General features: G+C 37.4%; 1 protein-coding gene across 1 annotated transcript in view; it reads left to right on the forward strand.

The window, feature by feature from the left end:
• The window catches only part of plecb (plectin b), a 56584-nt gene that overhangs the window by 13980 nt on the left and 20151 nt on the right, over positions 1-22453 (forward strand). The window contains 17 exon segments of the mRNA XM_046846803.1: positions 6939-7000; positions 11519-11608; positions 12950-13027; positions 13166-13258; positions 14333-14499; positions 16706-16821; positions 17148-17254; positions 17684-17803; positions 18858-18953; positions 19067-19194; positions 20128-20221; positions 20329-20483; positions 20598-20904; positions 21727-21804; positions 21888-22049; positions 22158-22262; positions 22343-22438. Coding sequence (XP_046702759.1) covers positions 6939-7000; positions 11519-11608; positions 12950-13027; positions 13166-13258; positions 14333-14499; positions 16706-16821; positions 17148-17254; positions 17684-17803; positions 18858-18953; positions 19067-19194; positions 20128-20221; positions 20329-20483; positions 20598-20904; positions 21727-21804; positions 21888-22049; positions 22158-22262; positions 22343-22438 — 2054 coding nt within the window.

Here is a 22453-nt window from a genome sequence, read left to right on the forward strand (position 1 = left end):
AATTGCTCTTGAGAAGACATTGAAGGACACCCGAGGGCTGTAACAAAGATTGAAATCTGTTTTTGCTTTGTTTCTTTGGTTTTTTTGTTTGTTTTTTTGTCTTGTGTTGTTTACATTTTTTACTTTTACTTCCAATTAAGTAAAGAAATGATCATTTTTAGGGTGTGAACATTCCTCTTCGTTCAGGTGTGGCAGCTCAGCACACGCTCTCACAAGCAGAGGAAAAGAGAAGAGACGACAGAGAAGGAAAATAAGAAAAACGCATGCACTCATGTAGAATAGGATCTACCTGTGGTGAAGGAGGGATCGTGTTACATCCTGCACAGGAATGTGAAGGCTGCCATTTTATGGTCACTTTCCTTTTAACAGTGTATTGTTTCCTACTATCATACATCAGATTAGATTAGTCTGCAGATGATTTCACCAGAATAGAGAGATTGTGTAATGAAGGAAAGGATGATTTGAACATTGAACACTTGAATTCGAAGAATTCAAACCACTAATAATTTTTTTAGGGGGTGCCTACTTCACTTACGTATAAAATTACATCTGTATATTAATTTAAGCTTTAATTAGTTAAATGTGTGAAGATGTTTCTGCAGGATGTGCTGGGCAGCCTTATTCATATGAGCCATGTAATAGGAGTAGCATAAGAAGAGCTTATATACCTGATATGTATTGTCTATTGTTAGTTGAGGGACATAATAAAGATACCAAACTGTACAAGTTTTGTTGCTGTGGTGCATCAAAACATCGTTTACATAGAAAGCCCATATATTGTAGCTGTACATTTACAATAATTGTTTGTTAACTTCCACTCATGTACTATACATTTTTTAAAGGTTCCTAGTAAAATGTTAAAAATATATATACACACAATGGAAAACCCCACCCCTGTGTCAGTCAAAAATGCAGTTTACTACTATTTCTGAGAGGGTAGTCTGTATGGTTTTTAGTATCCCTGTCTGCTGCCTGGTGCAACACTTTAGTATGCGTTTCAAAAAAAAGCAAAGTGAGATTTTCCTTCCTTTCCAGCCACCTGACTAAACTGAATGACGACTATAAATTAGGAGACACTGTGCGACTGGAAATATCCCACAGAATATAACGAAATGCTCACATAAAAATCTTTATTGTTGAAAGACCCGTCTGGTCTGGGAGAAGCATAATAAGCACTTTTGCTTCATTTAATGGGACGTTTCTTGTGCGTATCGTTGCAGAAATGGTCTGATGACCAACTTGTTCCACAGTCGCTATATGAAATCCCTGGTTGAAGGCAGACTTTGGCTGGCGAGTCTGTAGTGCCTCTGTGCTACATTCTTGACAGATGAATGAATGTGTAGAGGAAACACCATGTGAAACTTTGCTGGAGCTGGTGTGCTAGAAAAGATTTGCCTCAGAGAGCAGGACTTGCGCCATCTCCGCTGTTCCAGACTTGGATGTCAATATTCGACTTCTTCGTTTTAGACCGTGATTCATTAAAATGCATTTGCATTAAATAAAGAACACTTTTTTAGTTATGTTCAATTGTATTTAATTTCAAAACCTATGGCTTTTCTTACATAGTCACATTGAGCTTGTGATGATTCATCTGCTCAGATTGATGATCTCAGAGTGCTATCTGAGAACGAGATGAGGAAGCCACTCTTGGTGGGTGGTTTTGTGTGTGTGTGTGTGTGTGTGTGTGTGTGTGTGTGTGTGTGTGTGTGTGTGTGGGTGTGTGTGTGTATACATGACTGGGAAATACTGACAGTGCACTTATGTACTGTGACTCTCACAGATGTTCCTACTGTAGCTGATTGTGTTGTGTGGAAAAAAGGACACATACTGTATACAATATAATGGGAAAAAGGACAGGATACATTTATTACTTATAGCATATTTATCTAATGTTGAAAACTCCATATGTATGAACAAATTCTCTTACAAATGCTAAAATATGTTAGTGTTAAAATATACAGACAATGTGTGACAGGTCTGTGAATGTCAGAATCAAGGTAAGAGTAAAGAAGTGACCTACAGCTGCATCATCACGCATATGAAGCAGTGATAATGTCAGTACAGATTCATTACCTCACAGATCACTAAAATGTGGATCTCTAGATAGTACTGGTATTCCAAATTTGATCCCTAGAACTGCATTAATTTTGCATGATAATGTTGTTCTAGTTGTTTAGTAATTTGATCTGTTTGATCCGTTAAGCCACAAGCTCCATTACAGCAGTGGCGCTCTATCGCTCCTGGGTATAATGTTTGAATTTTTTTCTGCCACACCTTAATTCCTTCACTTGTAGGGACACATGTGTGTAAGTGCTAAAGTCATTATTTAAGGTGTGTCAGTCCATGTCTGTTGCAGAGAGTCTAAATATCATAAAATAAAGATGTAATGCATACTGTGCAGCAGTCAAGCCTGAACTGGTAGAGTAATAGGTTGTGTTTTTGTTGTTAGAAGTGCATGTAAGCTGTCACGTTGTAAAAGGAGCAAATTCAGCAGAATTTTATCAATGCTGTTTTGGGCCACTCCTATGGAATGTACTACAGTATTTTATGATGGTCTGACTGTGTTGATAAGGCCTTCTGTTTACTGGCAACAAACTTTATAGATTTGTGTGGAAAGAAGTTCTATGATGCAGGATGATTTAGCTTTTATTTAGTTTATGGTTGGGTGAAAATGTGTATGTACTTGAAACAAGAAAAATTAAGAAGTGTGTATGAGTAATTGTTTGTTCTTTTAATTAGTTGTCATGGCTGATGCTGGTGTTGTGTGGGGAGTGTTTAAGGCTTGTTTGGGATAGGTGGATGACTAATTTTACCATCCTGTGGACACTTGAATGCCACGCCTTTCTCTCCACCCTTCCTGCACCATGAGTAATCCATGATAAAGTACATTCCAGCTAAATTAGTAATTGGTAAAAGAGGTTTATGTCTGTGCTTGTGCAAACAAGCAGGGAAAGTTCAGTTGTAATTAGAAATATATTGGCATTTTGGAAGTTCAATCTAGTTTTACACATTTAGTCAAACATTCAATGTGTAAAATGTAGTCACATTTTACACATCTATCACACACATAAGCTCTGTCATGATATTCTATGTCACTTTTTCTTTAATCTTATTTTAAGATATTTAAATAAAAAATAAAATTATCAAAGGTATTACAAAGAAATTTATTATTTTGCCTACACATAGGCATGTGTAAGGTGTGTGTACTGTATGTTTACAGTGTGAATTTGGTACATGAGGCATGCTGGTAACCATACCTTGAGGACTTGGTCTCCAGCCCCTCCCTTTTTCCTGTCTTGGCAAAGCAACAGGGCGGGCAAAGCCAAGCCCACAATGTCCTCCGAAAGCTTAGTGAAAGCACATAGAGAGCAGGGACAGGCCCACACGCCACTGCCTTCAGGCAACGTTTATGCTTAGGGAACGCAGGGAAGAAAGAAAACTGACAGAGCTGACAGAGGAGAGAACAAAACCAAGCCAAGAAAAGGAGGAAGTCCACTGAAGCTAGAATATAACCACAACCAGCAAGAGATCTGAGGACATTATCCTGTGGCTTGAGACAGGAAGAGATTGACACAGCTATCATACGTCTGAATCAGGGAAAATGAGTTCAGCAAAGAAGCAGAGGAACTACTCCTCTGACAGCATGGGGAGATCCAGAGTGCCCTCAGATGATGGCTTCTACCAGGGCATGCTAAAAAGTGTGGATGGAAGGAAAGGTAACTGAGGGAGAGCTTCTTTAATGCTGGTTAATAAAAACTAATTGAAATATACAAGTAGTATTACTGACATATAGTGTTTAATCATTTAGAACTAGATTTGATGTTATTCTGTGAACTTTGCTACCGTTCTAAATGCTAGTTTACGATGTCTGTATATGGCTGTGCGAAAAGGTTTCTGCATAGTTTGTGGTTTTCTCTTAGAGAGACAAAGTACCCGCTATAACTTTAACCATAATTCCATGCTTTGATGCCTTGCTGAGGTTGCAGTCTGGAGTTGCTTTTATTATGAACAAAAAAACTTAGTGGTAATCATATGTCAAAGCTTGAAATGATGTAAGTTGAAGTTCCAGGTTTTCCATTGTAGTGTATCAGCTTCACTTTATCAGGTAATCATGGAGGAGCAAACCACCTGGCTATATTGCTGGACTTTTAACCAAAACAATAGACACAAATCTTTAAAGGTGATAGACCAGATGTCTCTAACTTCTTGAGTTGAAGTTGAAAGGATCCACACCCCTTTTTATCCTATTACTTTCCACTGTTGTAGGTGAACAAACATAAGTAATCCTGAGCAAATAATGTTTCTGGCACTAAGACAATGGCACTACGGATATATGTTTAGTGTATTATTAATGCTTTCCTCTCTTTACACACTAACAATTTGTTTATTCTTATTATTCAGGGTTATTTGTTTGTTTATTTCTTTATTTCGCACCCAGCGTTTTCTCTAGTGACTTATCAATAATAGATTACGTATTTCCTAATGATTAGAACCAAATTAGAAGCAATCGCTCGTATCGGATTCCTGTGTTCCTGACCTTACATTGCCTCATGTTGGGTGCGGTCCGTTGTAAAGTGGCAGGAGTGATGGCTTAACCATTAGCGTTGAAATACAATATCTGAAGGAGGAATTCTCCAACTGCAAACTCGAAGTACACGCTTCTTAAAAGTCACAAAGGCCATTCAGGAGCGAACTGATGACTCGTGTTATGTTGTAATCTACATAGTTTTACTGTATTGAGAACCGGGAGTTTTCCACTGTCGTTTGGCTAAAGTTTAGTGGGGGCTCACCATAGCAACGTTGATACAACACCACTCCTCCCTGAGAAACAGAGAGAAAGTGGAGAAAATGTCTGTCAATAGTCTAAAGAGGGTGTGTCAGTGGTCGGAGATAAGTGGGATTTAATGGCTCTGGCTTATCTCTTTTTTAGTTGTATGACTTTCTTACAGCTTTAGTTAACCACTGTAAAACTCCCTTTTGATTCACTGTGGTTTTTCTAACGTATTGTAGCCATAACAAGGCATTGCCACCGGGTATTTTTTATTAGTAAGGAAGTTTATTTTGGTGACTGCATGCTATCTGTGAGCAACATCGATTCTCAGCAGCGCTGATGTCTCGTAGGAAGAACAAATCAACATCAGGGTTTGAATCACTGAATCGCTGAGCCATTTGAACCGTTAAATCATTCACATCAGATGTGAGCCTGATACAGAGAAGAATGCATCATTTCAACAGGAAAATTTCATGTTCATTGAATTGCAAAACTCAATGCTGGTAAGACACTGAGAAAACTATTTCAATAGTTCAAAAGTAGTGCAATCGTTACATTATAGTGATTGCGACAAGCATCATTTATAAATGGAGTAGGAGGGAGTCAACCACTGCTTTTCTTATGGATGATCTCTAATTGATTATTTTGCAATAGTGAAAAAGTGTTATTTTAACACATAATGCTGAATCATTATGCTTGAAGGAGCATCAAAACAACTTATTTGTTTATTTGATCGGTCCTATAATACACCCACACATATATATATATATATATATATATATATATATATATATATATATATACACCAAATTCTATAAATGTATAACAAATCTAAATCAATAATACATTTTCCTAACTCAACACGATTCATCGCACGTATGAAGAAACAGGAAGTGACTTGCATAGTAATTTTCATTCTTCATACATATTCAATAACTTCTTTTTTTAGTAGAATGAATCTGGTACCACTTGTATCAAATAATGTTTATTCCTGAAGTATTAATAAAAAAAAACGTTGCTATGCCTTAGTTTTTAAAGTTCTGCCTTCAGTAAATTGATGGGTTGTTTCTTAAACAGTGTTTTCTTGTGTGTTCTCTGTTTGCCTCTGTTAACTAAGATTCACAAAACTAAAACACTTTTATATTCTATTGATACAAATTTCGTTTGGTAGTGTCTGTCTATACATGTGTATATTTCCAGCTCGAGGTCATCCCCAAGCTCAGATTCTTGCTCCACCTTCTGGCACTGTTATTAAAGACCTAACTAAGCATGCCAAGTGATCTGCCATGCACACGCCCATTTTAGATGTGTGTGTGCCCCTAAGCCAGTCTGTTCATGCGGCTTGGTATGAGGTGCAACATGTCTGTGCAAAGGGAAGATCTTGTCATTATGTGCTTTTGGTCAGACTGAATCAGATGTGATTCAGACCATCACTGTCTATTAATTATTCATGCTCAAATGATTGTCTATAAAAGTGCTTTTCTGTACCTCATTTGATCTTGGCAGCTGTGTTTTTCTCTATAAAGTAAAACACAACATAAATATCCCCACGCGTTTGATCTGTTGTACACTATATGGACAAAAGCATTGGGACACTTGACCCTTCCACTCATATGTGGTTCTTTCCCAAACTGTTGGCGGCACATAATTGTATAGGATCTCATCAGATGCTGTAACTTCACTTGAACTACGAGACCAAAACCTGTACCACCCCTGTGCACAAAGCCAGCTCCATGAAGATATGGTTTACATGTGCTACAGTGGGAGATCTTGAGTGGCCTGCTAAACTGTAGCTCATCAGGGACAAACACACTTATAACGAACATCTTATTTATTTTTATCATCAAATTATCTGTGTAAAGCTGCTTTGAGACAATGTTCATTGTTAAAAGTGCTATACAACTAAAAATGAATGAAATTAAATTGAATTGTAGCTCTCTGACCTCAAAGCTATTGAACACCTTTGGGATGAATTGGACCACTGACTGCATGCCAGACTTACTCACCCTACATTAGTACCTGACTTTACTAACACCCTTGTGCCTGAATGAGTGGAGGGTATTATAACAGCATATGATGACTAAATGGGATGGTCAAAAGTACATAGAATCATGTTTTGAAGTTATGAAAATATTATTAATAAGGTATTGCTTTTTGTGTTTTGCAGATGAACGTGACAGGGTGCAGAAAAAGACTTTTACAAAATGGGTTAACAAGCATCTGATGAAGGTAATTCAAGTTACTCTTATATTAATCCTTAAATGTTTGCTGCTGTTTCAACAAATGGTTATTGTCCTGTATAGTCAGGGAAGATTTTGTAATATTATTTGTAAATTATATTAAATTTATGCCAACCACAGTAGGAAATCTGGGAAACGAAGAATTTGAGTTCTGATGGTTTTTATTTATGAATAATTTTGTTTTAGTTTTTTTCTTAAAGATGAATGTCTAATACTTGCAAAATTAGTCAAGTGGAAGCAGAAATCCACAGGGGAACACTTTTTAAAGTTGGGATTAAGGGATTAAACCTGAAGCATCTTGGTGGAAAACTATGGAAAACGTGTTTTTCATACAATTTGACTGTATTTTGACTGCTCTGTATCATAAATCTTCTCAGATAGCTTCAGGAAACCAGCCAAACAGCAAAGCAAGCAGCTTTGGAGGAAATTTGGAGGAAAAATATTTTGCATAGTTAATAGCAGTCGTTTCCAAAATATGATCTGTGTCTATTTACTGTGCTGGAAACCACACTCCACAACTGTCAATGTTTTTATTACTATGTTCTTTTAGTAGGGATTATGGATGTGTTTTGACAGTGGAAATTTATGCATCTTTAAATTACACTCCTACATTTCAATAGCTGAATTATATTTATTTCTGAATGACGAATCTAATCGGTAGTTTATTTTCAGTTATAGGCACTTCATTATATCAGCACCACTTGATGCTAAGTCTAGAACTCTTCTAAATCATGATGGTGTGAATAAACTGCCTGACGCTCTTTACTTTAAAGACCATGCATATTTATAGGTCACTTTGGAGACAGAAGTCTGCCAAATGAATGCATAGAAATCTTTACATTTTTTACACCCAGACAACAAAAGCATTATTGTAAAGAACATGTTTTACCCCAGCAGCCTAAAACATGTCAGCAAAATATTCATAGCTTGTTTCCCATAGTCTACCTCACTTAAAGCTTTGTAATTATTGCTAAGGATGAGACAATTTATCATAGTCTAGTCAGGACAGTCAGGGGTTCGAGGAAAGAAACGATGGATTACACAAGGCTAACTTATACCTCTGGGCTTCATCATTTGTAAAGAAATTCAGCTTCTGTTGCGTAAGAAACGTCCAGTATAACGCCAGAATCGCAACATTTTGCTGAATACAGTTTATTGTGTGGATATAAGTGTGAGTCAGAGACATCTGGATTCATTTAGCTCCTTAGAAGAGGCAGACTGGCCGCTAGTAGCCTGTGTGTTTGGCTGCGGGTGGCTGACTGACTGCCTTGGACCTGCAGCAGCAAACTGTCTCCACTAAGCCCTACATGAATTTCCTCTGACATTCATTTAAAGAATGCCACTGCAGTGATTACAATCATGAAAGTGGTGTGAGAAAAGAAGCCTTCTATTCGGAGGCTGTATGCAGACTAGCGCAGTTAAATGTTGCTTTACTATACTGGCTGCTATCCCAAAACTAAATGTATTCCATCAATGCTGCAATTCCATGATAGATTAAATTGAAAGTGTACATAGGCTAAGGTCTGAGTTAAAAAGTCTACAGTCTGCCTTTTCTATCTAATCGTTTTATGGCTAAGCTTCAAGTCAGGAGATCAGGGAGTGTAAAGAGAAATAATTTTTCCTATAAAGCACAAGTCCTTTTTTTAAGCTATTGAGAGGGAAGATTGTAAGACTGGCTTTTAAACTGTCTATGAAATTGTGCATCCACTGTACTTTCTTGCTTTATTTAGCACACCAAACCCTCGGCTGCCTCACCGTTACCTTGGATACACCCACACTTCCATCTGTTTAATATTACTTCACCAGACATCATAAGGCTGCTGACTCTGTTTGGACATACATGTTTATTCATGTATACTGAAAGCCAGACAGACAGTGATATAATGTTCTAATTAACAGAGTGCTAATTTTTTAGCTTTTCCTTGTCAACACCTTCAGAGAAAGCACAATAGGACTAATAACGTCCCTTTAACACAACAGCAGAGTATTGCTTAGTGTTGATGGAATGGCTTTATTAAGTGAGGGGCCAGTGAGCGGTGTAAAAACTGAAGCATAAAAGACAGAAAAGGCAGAATATTGGTCTCTGTGTTGCAGTTTATTACTCTCGCCCTCTCACATTTTACTTGGCAAATATTCTGGTAGCTAAATTAGCCAGGCAAAGGTGGCGTGCTGCCATCGAGCTTTTATATACCGCTTCGATATGTAATACATGTTACAATAGTGAACCCTAGCGGTAAAATCAGCACACTGCATGCTGCTGTCATAACACCATAAAGGACTTGCGCTTTATAATAAAAACAGTTTCTCTTTGCAGGCCCTAATAGCGTGATTTGAGGATAGACCAATAATAATAATAATCATAATAATAATTAGACCTTAATTCCTCTCTGCAAGCAAGTACATGAAATAACAGGGTAAAGATTAGCAACATTTCACTTGATTAGATGTATAAAAAAAGTGTGGAAATGATCATGTTCTAGTATACTGCTATACATGTTGTAGAAGCTATTATGGCTATATAGTTATGTTGAAATCAGTGTTTGTGGTGACAGTTTGGAATGTTAATTAAAGGTTTGATCATCATAAAAGAGTACATTTTCAGCAATAAATCTTTTGTAATTTCCTTTGAAACATAAACAGTACAGACAGCAGTCAGGTTTTAATTAGAGGAATCCAGTCCTCAGGGCCTTACAAACAGTCCACGGTTTTACTTTATTGCTGTTGGACCGTCTGCAGATATTAAAAGCTATTCACTTAGAGGCAGTGCAGTTGTGTTTTTATGTAAGGATTAAAGTACTGGATTTTGTCTGATGCTTGCAGATATAAATCTGCAAGCATCGGCGCAAAACACGTAATCTAATATTGAAGATGATTTAGTCTTTAATTCAAATTAATATTAAATAACTCAATATATAGTACATTCCTGTAGATCATAAACAGCTTCCATAATTTATGACCGTGCATAATTCATAATGTTTATGAATGTGTCTAAATGCTTAAGCAACTTTCCTTTTTTTCTTTTTTTTTAGTATATTGTACTTTGTAGTGTATTTGTTCATTATCACTTCATTGCCATTTCTTTATTTCTCTTTTTTTTTCCTTTTTAATTGTCATCTGTCTTTGCTCATCACATGCCTCTTCTCCTTATTCAGCACCAGAGAGCAGAGGTAGGTAGCATCTGCACACAAGCCCCAACAGGACTGGAATCTTCTGCATTTTCTGACCTGCATGAGTTTCCCTCTCTCCCTCAGGGAATTACTTTCTTCCTTTTTTTTCGCTTTAATGTGGAGCTTCTTTTGCTGTCACTTAAAATATGAGGAATGTGGTTTTGACTGACAAGCAAATTGCTTATAGATTTTTTTAAGCAAGAATTTTGTTTTGAAATAAAACATCAGCAGAAGAAGTCCACAATGCTTTTACTCACTCATCACATGGGTGTTTTTACATGACCATTATAACACACTTTTGTTTGCCAAAATGCTCTAATGAGTTGAAGTACTGTGTGGTTTAAAACATCTGGGGGATAATTCTAAAAACATACAGCCTTCTCCAAATCATTTAGAATGTTCCAGGTCAGTTTTGTTTGCTGTAGAATTTAAGAATTTTGTAATCCATCTTTTATTTCCTGTTGTTTATTGGATTTATATAGATGTGCTAAATTACAGTATATAGAACATGGCACATATTGTATCAGATCCCTCAGTGTGACTCTAAGGTGTTTTTTCTGTTTAGACTGGTTTAAACAATGACTAGCTATAAACATATATTCTTAATTTTAGGTTTTAGTTTCAACTGTGAACACTGCATTTGTTGAAATACAAAAAATATAAGATTGCTGCCTAAAAAGCAGTCAAAGGCATTAAAAATCATTGTGCATTCAACAATTTAGAATATCCTGAAAAAGAAAGAAGCCAGTTGTGTACTGAGCAGCAGCCAGTCAAGTCAACCATATATAAGTGTTCTTTATTTTAATTTGTATTTGTAACAAACATTAGGTGTAAATACCAGGAAATAAATGCTGAAATACTAAACTCTCAGTTCACATTTGTCGTTTCAACCTTGGCATTCCAGTAGTTTTGGAGGAGGAGTGTATCTCACACAAAAAGAGTTCCTGGGCCACCACACATATTCTTAAAAGTGCAACTTGGTTCCTCTATCGCTAAATACCCAAAACATAATTGTATATATGTACATATGTGTGCAGCTTTATGAATTTGAGTAAAGAAAAAAAAGGGATAGAGGATTGATTCAATATATCATCAGATCCCCCTGAGTCTAGTAAATCATCTCTTGAAATGGTAGGCAGCTGGTATGTTGGCAGGTGTGTCTCTACTAAAGTCAGGGTTGCTTTCCTGCCTGGGGGCATGCATTCCTGTCCCATGTGTATTCGAGGCCGATTTTCTCTTACTAAAACGAGGAATACAGGGTTGCTTAACCATTAAGTGCTAATAATCTTTATTAATGTGTAATACAGTAGTTGATGACTTTATGCTTCTTCTGCTCTTAGACACAGCGTCATGTGGCTGATCTCTATGAAGACCTGAGAGATGGACATAACTTGATCTCTCTGCTGGAGGTGCTTTCCGGAGAAACCCTGGTGAGCCCCAATGCCTGCATAACTCTGAATGGATCTTTTCATCCTCTGTAGCCCAAATCAACAACCAGCACTAACACTACGCCCATAATCCCTGTCCCAGTCCTGACGTAAAGCTGAACTACTGAAACAAGTTTAGGCCGATGAAAAAAACACTCATATCTTTAATGGAATCTTTATTTAATCATTTGTGGGGGTTTATTCATCATGAGATTTGTCTACGCAAACAAATTGATCTTGATTTACTGGGATCTTCTTAAAGAAACTCCATCTGTGTTGAAAAAAATATTTGTACCATTTATTTTTTTTGTCTAGATCCAAAGATTTACCTGCTAATCCAAATAATGAATCACACCCAAAACCAAAACACTGGGTTTCAGACGACTTTTGCAAACTTTTTTGTTCTCTGCTGGCTTGGTGCCATGCTTCAGTACTGCTTTTCCACTTGGCCATAACACATTAACTTCACAGTCCCCTCTATGCCTTTTTCTCATTGAACTGTGTGGCACCTGTGTGACACCTTCTCTTCCTTCTCTGCCTCCATCTCCTTCTATTCCTTCCTCCCTCTGTGTGCTGACCTTTGACCTCTCTTTTCACTGCTCCTGATGGGGCTAGTCGAGGGAGAGGGACGTTGTGAGGAACTTGCGGTTGGTGAGTGGGTTTGTCATTTAGATCTTTTTTTCTTTATGTCATAGCATGGGTGCATCAGTGGACAGCCTTTATTTGAGCTCTTATTCGAAAATGTCCGTTTGAGCTCCTAAAGACTTTTTTCAGATGTAATGGAAAAATGCATCTTCTTCATCGAATCTTCTTTAGACTTAGTTTAAGTTAATGCTAGCTTAAACCAAATTACCATTATGACAAATTAATTAAAACAACTTATTGCAAGCATGTAGAAAATTGTGATCTTCAATAAGTTTGCGTCCGCTATGCGGTTCTTTAGTTCACTATGCCATTTAAAAAGACAGAAATGATCTGAATGCCACTAACAGGATAATTATCTTGCCTGTTGCATGAATTGTTGGTGCTTTTTCTTCTTCGGTTTTCATCGATCTGAACCTCGAGATCATGTTTTGGGTGTGTAACCAATGTGGCAAATGTATCAGACTATCCGTGTTTGTCTTTATGGTTGTACTTACCATCGATTGGCCTAAACTTTTATAAAAGTTGCATTTGAATGATCAGTTGTTGCACTTGTCTTTATGTATTCCTTATGTCTCTGAGACAGACAGGAAATCAGCAAGTTCTTCACTTTTTATTGCATGAGTATTGGTTATTGTTTTCACCTCTGTAAAGGTTCATACTTCATACTTTATCTGTCTTCCTACCTTTTTTTTTCTTCAGCCTCGAGAAAAAGGACGCATGCGATTCCATAAACTTCAGAATGTACAGATTGCACTGGACTTTCTCAGACACCGGCAGGTAAGATGACTTCTACAGTACTTATATGAAAAATGACAGGTTCATTCTTTTTGTTATAGATTTCAAAAACAGCATTCATAGGATTTGATCTAAACATCTAATAAAATCTGATATTTTGTTTATCTCTGCCAATCCCAGGTCAAGCTGGTGAACATTAGGAATGATGACATTGCGGATGGAAATCCCAAACTCACTCTGGGGCTCATATGGACCATCATCCTCCACTTCCAGGTCTCCTCCTCTGTCAGTGTTAAGTTCCATTACCATTTACCTCTGCCGCCTTTATCCTGTCCAGTCTGGGGAAATCAGTTGGAAATCACTTTATCATCTTTGTGGTGGTTTGGGTCATAACTGGAAAATGGCATCTAATTCATCACTTCCATAATTTAATTTCCTCTTTCTTTACTAAAGAAGTGGGCAATCATGGGTGAGGTTATTGCCATCAAACTAAAATTGATTACTAAGGGGAGTTGAGAAGTTTTTGTTTTGGGGTAACCTAATGTGTCTGGATAACTGTCATTACATCATTCTTCTCATATACTGTATGTATTATAAATGGTTATTAATAATCAATTGCAATCAAAACTATTAATTATCTTTATTTTTTTTATATGTTTCTCTTCATGAAAACTCAGAACATGTTTGTCAGCTATGAGCTGGATATTATTTTGGTCCTTTAATTTTTTTAGCTAACAGATTTCCCATTTTAATTCACTTTTTCAAGCCTGAGTTCATGATGATGAGTCACATATTCAGACTGCAAGGAGAGCCAGTACTTAGAGAATACATCATGATAGCATCTCTCGATGGAGGCTAATTCTTGATGATTAGTTTGTTTTTGTCCCATGTAACAAGGAACAGCAAATTAACTCAAATATCTGTTCCCAGGCTGTAGTTTGACCTTCATTGAAATGTCATGACCCTTGTTTTAAGCCAAGCGCACCAACATTGATGACAACGTTAGTATGATGCCAACTGATTCAACATTTCGAACATTTCAGCCACTTACATTTTTATACATAATTCTTGGATTAAAAAAAAAAAACATTTCTATTTAATACTGCCATATTATTAAATTTTCCCAGTATCCCCCAGTGCTGAGCAGTGAGATTTATTAAGATGCTCAAATTAAGGGCCCAGAGGTTAATGATAATTTCTGGAACTTTATCATTTTGAAGTGCAAGCATGTCTTTTTTTTTTTTATTCAAAATCTTTCAATAATTTGCAGGCTTATTATTTATTACGGATATTTTGCTTTTCAAATTGCACATGTATTAAACCACATGGATCTTTGGTACCTGATAGATTTCAGACATCCAGATCAATGGGCAGTCTGATGACATGTCCGCTAAGGAAAAGCTGCTCCTCTGGTCACAGCGTATGGTAGAGGGGTACAAGGGACTGCGCTGTGACAACTTCACCACCAGCTGGAGAGATGGCAAACTCTTCAATGCTGTCATTCACAGACATGAGTAAGTACTCATAAAGGATACTTGGGTCATCCAGGAACTACTTCTAATGGTATTGGTTAGTCTCACTGTTTTCACTTCTTCAGTCCTTAATTAATCAAATTACCAATTAAAGAAATTTATTTTTACTTATGATGAAATGTGATGTGAGGGAAAAGCTGTTGAAATGTATTAAATTATTTACAATTTTAGGGAAAGTGGGTATATTAAGTTTTATTTTGGGCCTTACTCTTTATCAGAGTAGACTTTAGACCAGAAAAATAGAATGCTTCTTTTATTTATTTAAGGCTGTCCTGCAAGTGGAGCATTCGAGAGTTGAGGTATTCAAGTATTTCTGTGTAGAAATCAGCATTAACCTAAAAATCTGGAAATGGGGCATCAAAACTAGGAGTTTGACTGTTTTAATAAAAAAAATGAAAAGATTAATTTGTTTATAAAGGTTAAAGTTGAAAGCAGAATAAGGAGTTAAAAGTGTAAGAATAAAAACACAAATGTTATTTTAGTGATTGCATAACAGAGCAAACGCTCTTTATTCTCAATACATGTTAAAAAGGGAGTGGCTGAATGAACAGGAATGAAAAAAATAGTGGTTTGATGGTAGAGCGAGAGTTAAAGAGTTTAGGGTGTGGTCCATGGGGCGTCATTAAGAAAGAAAAGACAGTCATCCCCGCAGGGAACTTTTTTTTTGTGAAGCATTAACATGTACCTGCAAAGCTTGGGTACTGCCTTTTCAGAGCGAGAGAAAAAGCTTGATGTTTTTGTCAGGCAGGACCAGTGTTACTGACAGCTCTGCAGAAAGAGCGAGAACGTTTCTTTCATTTCTCCTGCCAATTTTTTCGGCACCACTTTTAGCGCATGGAATATGTATTTCATTCTTTGATTTCGTGCTTTTGGAGTTTTGGATAATTAGCTGATTTTTGGGGAAGCCATCCTGAAAGACATGCTTTAAAAGAGAGTCAAGGTTTGGGACTGTCTGAACCTAGACCGGAGCGACAGCAAGATCTGGGCAAGGCAACGTCGTTTATTCCTAGCGCAGAATTATGATGGATTATATCTAGACTGTTCTAATGTTGAGAAGTGATCAATGAAGAAATTGCTGTGCGTTGAAATATGACGACAATGGTTAAGAAGCTTTGACAATTTCGCCTGCATCGGAGCACCATTTCTCTTCTTAGCATTGATTCTAACAGGCATGATGTTCAGTCTAAAAAGGAAGCTGTCAAAAAAGAAGCGTCGGGCAAGCAGCAGCAGCAACTCAGTGAGTGATGCAGAAGACCGCGTGGTCATGGTGTGTGAGGAGATTCCCTCTGTAGACTCAGGTAGAGGCTCCCACAGTGCAGGAACTCGTTCCAGTGAAGAGTCCTCAGCAGGTGATGCTGAAAATGGACAGTTTTGGGGTTCAGTTAGCATCTCTCCCAAGCATTCAGTCAGGATGGAAGATGGAAGCAATGGTTCTGTTGTTGCCCCCAGCACGGGAGATCACTACGCTGTGCGTTCCACCCTACACGTCAAAGAGTTATACCGGTCTGAACTCTCATATCCACCTCTATTCCTCTATTCTGCATAGACTGAATGTTAAAATGTGTTTTTCCTGACAGCCGAGTAAACCAGGATCATTAGTATTTGGATAACATTTAAGGCTTTGAGTCATGTTTGGAGAATCATTTGAGTTATTGTGCCTTGTATTTTGGGGTCTTCTGTGGTACTATTCATTAAAAGAGATGTACGTATGTTGACTTTTAGTCTCGGTTTTGTTTTGTGTATCACAGTATATATTTTACGTGGGCTCTCTGCCTAATGAGTGGCATGTCAGGAATGGGTATGTGCCTCAGGAGACAACTGACAGCCAGGATTTATGGTGCAGGTGGTCCCTGAACGTGCAGCTTTTAATGTCCTGGGTGTCCAGCACCAACTATAGGATTTTTCTCTCATGTAATTTATTACCAAACACATATCCTAAGTTTATGTTCTGGAAGACTATAAAGACATTCTGATTAAATCATTTTACATTATTGACTGTATAGTAGTGTTTTATTTCATAATGCCAACTCATTCAGTGTTTATAGAAGGACACATGACAAAAAATGACAAGTTTATTTTAGCAAATGGATTCAGCAATTATTGCAGTATCAGTATGAATGACTGGATAATTATGCACCACTGATACTCGCACATCTTATTTGCTTACAATATGTTTGCACTTTTTCAGACCCAGACTTATCGACATGGGAAAAGTGTACCACCAGACCAACCTGGAGAACCTGGAGCAAGCCTTCACCGTGGCTGAGAGAGAGATGGGTGTCACACGCCTACTCGACCCAGAGGGTACAGTTCAAACTTTGCGCACTTTTCTGACAGAATATTTCATGTCAACTACTAATTATTTACCCATCAGCTGAGATTCTTTGATTCATATTGGGTAGATGATACCAATCCTAATTGTTTATGTTCCACTCAGACTTTCAGAAAGTACATTATTACAAAATGGAGAGTAATATTTAAAGCATTTTTGCTTTTCAACTGCAGTTTAATTTAATACATTTAGATTTCAATACCACATGATATTGGAAGGACTTCAATTGTTCGCCTGATGGAGTAATTAATCACTGTTCTGAAATATATCCATTTTAATTTGACTGATATGTTTCTAGATGTTGACGTGCCTCACCCTGATGAGAAGTCCATCATCACATATGTGTCCTCGCTCTATGATGCCATGCCTCGTGTGCTCGATGCTCATGATGGAGTCCGAGTCACTGTAAGTTTTATGCCCATACTGCAGCAGCAGAACACTGTAGACTAATTTAAATAGTGAGGCTCTTTCCAGCTAAATATTTTCTGCTTTTTTTTTTTTTTTTTATTTTATAAAAGTTAACATTTTCGTTTTCATTTTGTAAATTAAATAAAGACATAACCCGATGGACCTATATGTGTAGTTTATCAAGTAAGTGTATATTGCCTGAGCACTAATAATTCAAAAGTATCTTATAGATGTTTGCTTCTTTAGTGTCCTGCATCATTTGTGCAGTTCTCCATTCCTTCATGTGTTTATGGTCAGACAGGGCCAAAGCTGAACAACTCAAATTAAGTAAAAGGGGGTAGCACTGAACTGAAGTTTGCCGTGCCTTTTGTTTAGCAACTGTGTGTGTGTGTGTGTGTGTGTGTGTGTGTGTGTGTGTGTGTGCAGGAACTGGAACTGCGCTGGACAGAGTACTATGAACTCGTCACCATTATTATTAACTGGATCAGACACCATGTTGTGGTCTTCGAGGAGAGAAAGTTCCCTGCCAGCTATGAGGAGATTGAGGTGAGGTTGCACGTGTGTATTGATGCATTTAACAAAGTGTTTTGCATGATCACAATTTTTTATGTTTGTACTTTCAAGGCAACATATTCTTTAGTATGTAGCATATACTACCTTAATTTAGCCGTATACAATCCTTATCTTATGTGTTCTGGATCTTTCTTAGTAGTATATGGTGTCTTGTGATTAAAACAATAGTCAAAAGGTACAGTGAGAATGCCTCGTCTGGCATGATTGCTTATGGAAGTGAGTGAGTGAGTCATGTTATTCAATAGTATTTGTTAATAGTAAACAATACAGATGTGAGCTTTTGCATGCTTCATTGTAAGTGTTCTATGATCCTCCCTTATAAGGGTGTGGCAGAGCTCTAGTTAAAAATACTCAACATGACCCCCGGGCAGATTTCTTTCTTCTAATCTGGGAAAGCCTGTGTGCCGCTCCCTGCCACACGAGTAGCTGTGTAGAATTGATATCTCCAAAGAATCGCACTCAGTCCTTTTTATTTCAACCTCTTTAAAAAAAGCTTATCCACTGTAAGGAACAAGATTATACTCAGTCGTAGCCTGGAACATATGAGCTTTGACTTTATGTGATTGGATTTCTTCATTTGCGGCATTACATTTTCATGCTTTTATTTATGTTTTTACCTACACTTTATGAATAACTAGTGCGCGTTAATATAAGTGACCTATATTTATTTCATGGTAAAATATGAACAGTTCGACAGTGAATTAAAAGCATTTGTCTTCTGCATTTAAATTTAATTTTGAGTTGCATTCAGCTTTGTTAACACGCCCAGCCCTTCATAGACAATGATTTAATTCCCAGCTTAGAGCAAAAGAGCTTATAGCTTTTCCTCTTTAGTAAACCGAGAGCAGGCTTACAGCATTGTCTACCTGATACCATTCTGAGTCATTTCTTAAGCTCCTGTGCAGGCAGAAAGCAGCCTATTAATGACTAATCCCGGATAGGATTAGTGTCCCAGTTATATAAATCAAACATTATACAGTATTACACACACAATATAAATGTTTTTTTTTTTTTTGCTGAATTACAGATCATGTGGCGTCAGTTTCTGAGGTTTAAAGAGGCTGAACTTCCAGCCAAAGAGTCTGAAAAGGACCGTTCCAAACTTATGTATCAATCCTTTGAGGTTTGTTTCACCCTTACAAATGTCATTTAACAAAAGCACAATGTAACAATGCTAAAATGTTATACTTTGTGCTATGTATTTTGCTGTTCTTGATATTTCTTATATGTAAACAGAGTGCAGTTCAGTCTGGTCAAATCAAAGTTCCCCCCGGTTTCCACCCTATCGACGTTGAGAAGGAATGGGGCCGACTTCATGTCGCTATTCTGGAAAGAGAGCGACTGCTTAGAACAGAGTTTGAGAGGCAAGTAATACTATGAACCTCTATAAACCTCTGTGTGTGTCTAACTGTTCACCTTATGCTATGCATATAGATGTATCATTCATTGCTTGTATACATTTGACTTCTTTACTGGGGCATTGTATTGTAGCAAAATTTGCATTATAAATGCTATTACTTATCTACACATTAGTCTATTTCCTCTGGAAGAGCACTTATTTTTATTTGCAATACTGTTTGAATGAGAATATTGTAAAATACAGATATTTTTTATCTAGTTGTTTGCCTTTGTTGTGGGTGAAGGCATAATCTGAGAGTATTATGAGAGTATTACAGAGATTAATAATTTAATCTTCCCATAAGATCAATATATGGATAGGGATGTAGGGATCCTCTGACTAGGGCTGATCTCCTGTCACAAGACTTGTGTATGAGTGAGTAATGCAGCTCACAGTGAAGCTCCTTTCACAACATAATGTTAGAATGGCTGAGCAGGCACTCCAGGCACTTAGCTCAGTCGTGGTCACAGTTTGGTTCAGCAAACCCTTAAACAATTCAAGACTATGAGGGACGAGTATGGGATTCATGTCCATCGTTGTGGATAAAGAGGTTGTAGAGACTCATGGCATTTGTGACGGATCCACATGGGTTAGGATTCTTGCTACAAGCAGGGAGACAGTGAGTGTTTAAAAAGCTTAGTTTATAAAACAGTGGTTTATGCCTGTATATTCTTGAAAATGTTATGTCATATCAAGTTTTTTTTATATATAAATAGTGTGTGTGTGTGTGTGTGTGTGTGTGTGTGTGTGTGTGTGTATATATATATATATATATATATATATATATATATATATATATATATATATATATATATGATATTAATATCTGTGTTTGGACAATGCATTATTCATTTTGAACCAAAAAAACACTAAATATTTAAACATTTTTGTGATCCAGGTTAGAGCGGCTCCAGAGGATAGTTGGTAAGGTGCAGAGGGAGTCTGGTGTGTGTGAGGAGCAGCTGAACCAGATGGAGAGCCTTCTACAGTCGGTGAGTACATTTTATAAGTGATGATATAAAATCACATGTGCTTCTGACTGATACATGTAATACATATTAATGCTGTTTTTTAAAAGTGCGTTTTCTTCCTGCTGTAGGATATCCGACTTTTAAACGCAGGCAAATCAGCCCAGAACACGATCGAGATTGACAGAGGCTTAGACAAGGCTGATGGCTTGATCCGTCTCCTTTTTAATGACGTCCAGATTCTCAAAGATGGGCACCACCTACAGGCTGAGCAGATGTACCGCAGGTGTGTCATTATATAAAAAATTTGATCCGGATTTGTTTCATTTATATTAAATAGAGAAATTATAAGATTTACTCGGTCAATCACTGAATTTAGATAACTGTTTTTTTTACCTAGGGTTTACCATCTTCATGAGCGCCTGGTAAATCTGCGCAGCGACTTCAACTTAAGACTCAAAGCAGTAGTCACGTCTAGCACTCAGGTTTTACAGCAGACTGCACGTGTGAGGCCCGAGCTGGATGATGTGACCCTGCGCTATGCCCAAGATCTGTTAGCGTGGGTGGAAGAGAACCAGCGCAGGATTGAATCTGCAGAGTGGGGCTCGGACCTGCCTACCGTGGAGTCGCAGCTGGGTAGCCATAGAGGACTTCATCAGACAGTGGAGGACTTTAAGGCCAAGATTGAGCGTGCACGAACTGACGAGGTGAAATATCATTTTTTAATAATAATAATACTTATTAAGTATTTATTTGTCAGAAACGTTGAAAGCTGAATTTACAAACAAGTTGGACTAATGTCTGGGTGGGGAAGTTTAGCAGTTGAAGAAGCCATTAGGATGGAACGTCCTCTTTGACAGTATTCTTTATACAAAATAAGCTCAGGTTTCTTCACTGGTCTTTTATCTACTGTAGATCAGGGAACACAAACATTTAAATATTTAAGTTACTCTGATTCCTTGTATTTATGAATTCATAATATTTAAAATTAAATACATAAATTGATAAACATTACTCTGTAATCTGCTTAATTATGCAACTTTATTTTCGGTTCTTGTTCACTAAAACATGGAGTACAATAACAATCAAATTTTTGGTATTGATTTCAACGCCTAATACAGCTATTTAGTGACCTAATGAGAGACATGAAGTGGAAGGTTTTTCATTTCTTCCCCTCTTCTCATTCAGGTATGCAGATGTCATGGCTCCTGTATTTGCAGGGTTATGCATGACTGATTATAGTAGACATTAGGGCAATGTTTAAAATTCTTCAACCGTTACAATGCAAAATGTGTGGCAAAACCGACAAAACAAAAGTCTAGCCACACAGCAGTTCTTGTTAATTAAATACATGCGGTAAGGACAATGTCCATTGCTAACTGCAGTAGGCTCTGAATACACAAATGCAGCCTGCATAGTTCTCATATGAGTCCCTGTGTGCTTGAGCTATTTATCATAAGATATTTTCTAATGATCTATCAGCATTTACTGCAAGTGTTTTAAAGATGTTACATTATTGTGTGTTTCAGAGTCAGCTGTCTCCTGTCAGCAAGAGTACATACAGAGAATATCTTGCCAAACTGGACCTTCAGTACGCTAAGCTCTTGGTGAGTTGTGCTTTCAATCACTTACCATAGTACATTGCTCATTTACAGGAACTATCAGTGACAGTGATATTGTTTGCATTCAGAACTCATCAAAATCTCGCCTGAGGAACCTTGATCAGCTCCATGTGTTCGTCAGTGCTGCCACTAAAGAGCTCATGTGGCTCAATGATAAGGAGGAGGAGGAGGTCAACTTCGACTGGAGCAACCGTAACACTAACATGACAGCAAAGAAAGACAACTACTCTGTAAGACCGATATAAGCAACTCCTTAAAGGACATTTTATATGTATTTATTTTCTAGCTAAGAGTTAGTGCATTTGGGTTTGCATTATAACTCATTGCTCATGTCTCAGGGACTGATGAGGGAGCTGGAGCTTCGTGAGAAGAAGATCAATGATATCCAGACCAATGGAGAAAGACTCATTAAGGACGGTCACCCAGGCAGGAAGACCATTGAGGTGAGTTTACTGGGCTGAGATATATTCCAATACATTGAATTTGTGTGATTTTCACTCACAAACTTTTTTTTTTGCCTCAGGCTTTCACCGCAGCTTTGCAGACCCAGTGGAGTTGGATCCTTCAGCTTTGCTGCTGTATTGAGGCTCATCTCAAAGAGAACACTGCATACTATCAGGTCAGTTGATCTTGT

This window comes from Silurus meridionalis, chromosome 4, assembly GCF_014805685.1.
Source record: "Silurus meridionalis isolate SWU-2019-XX chromosome 4, ASM1480568v1, whole genome shotgun sequence".
Classification (NCBI taxonomy): domain Eukaryota; kingdom Metazoa; phylum Chordata; class Actinopteri; order Siluriformes; family Siluridae; genus Silurus; species Silurus meridionalis.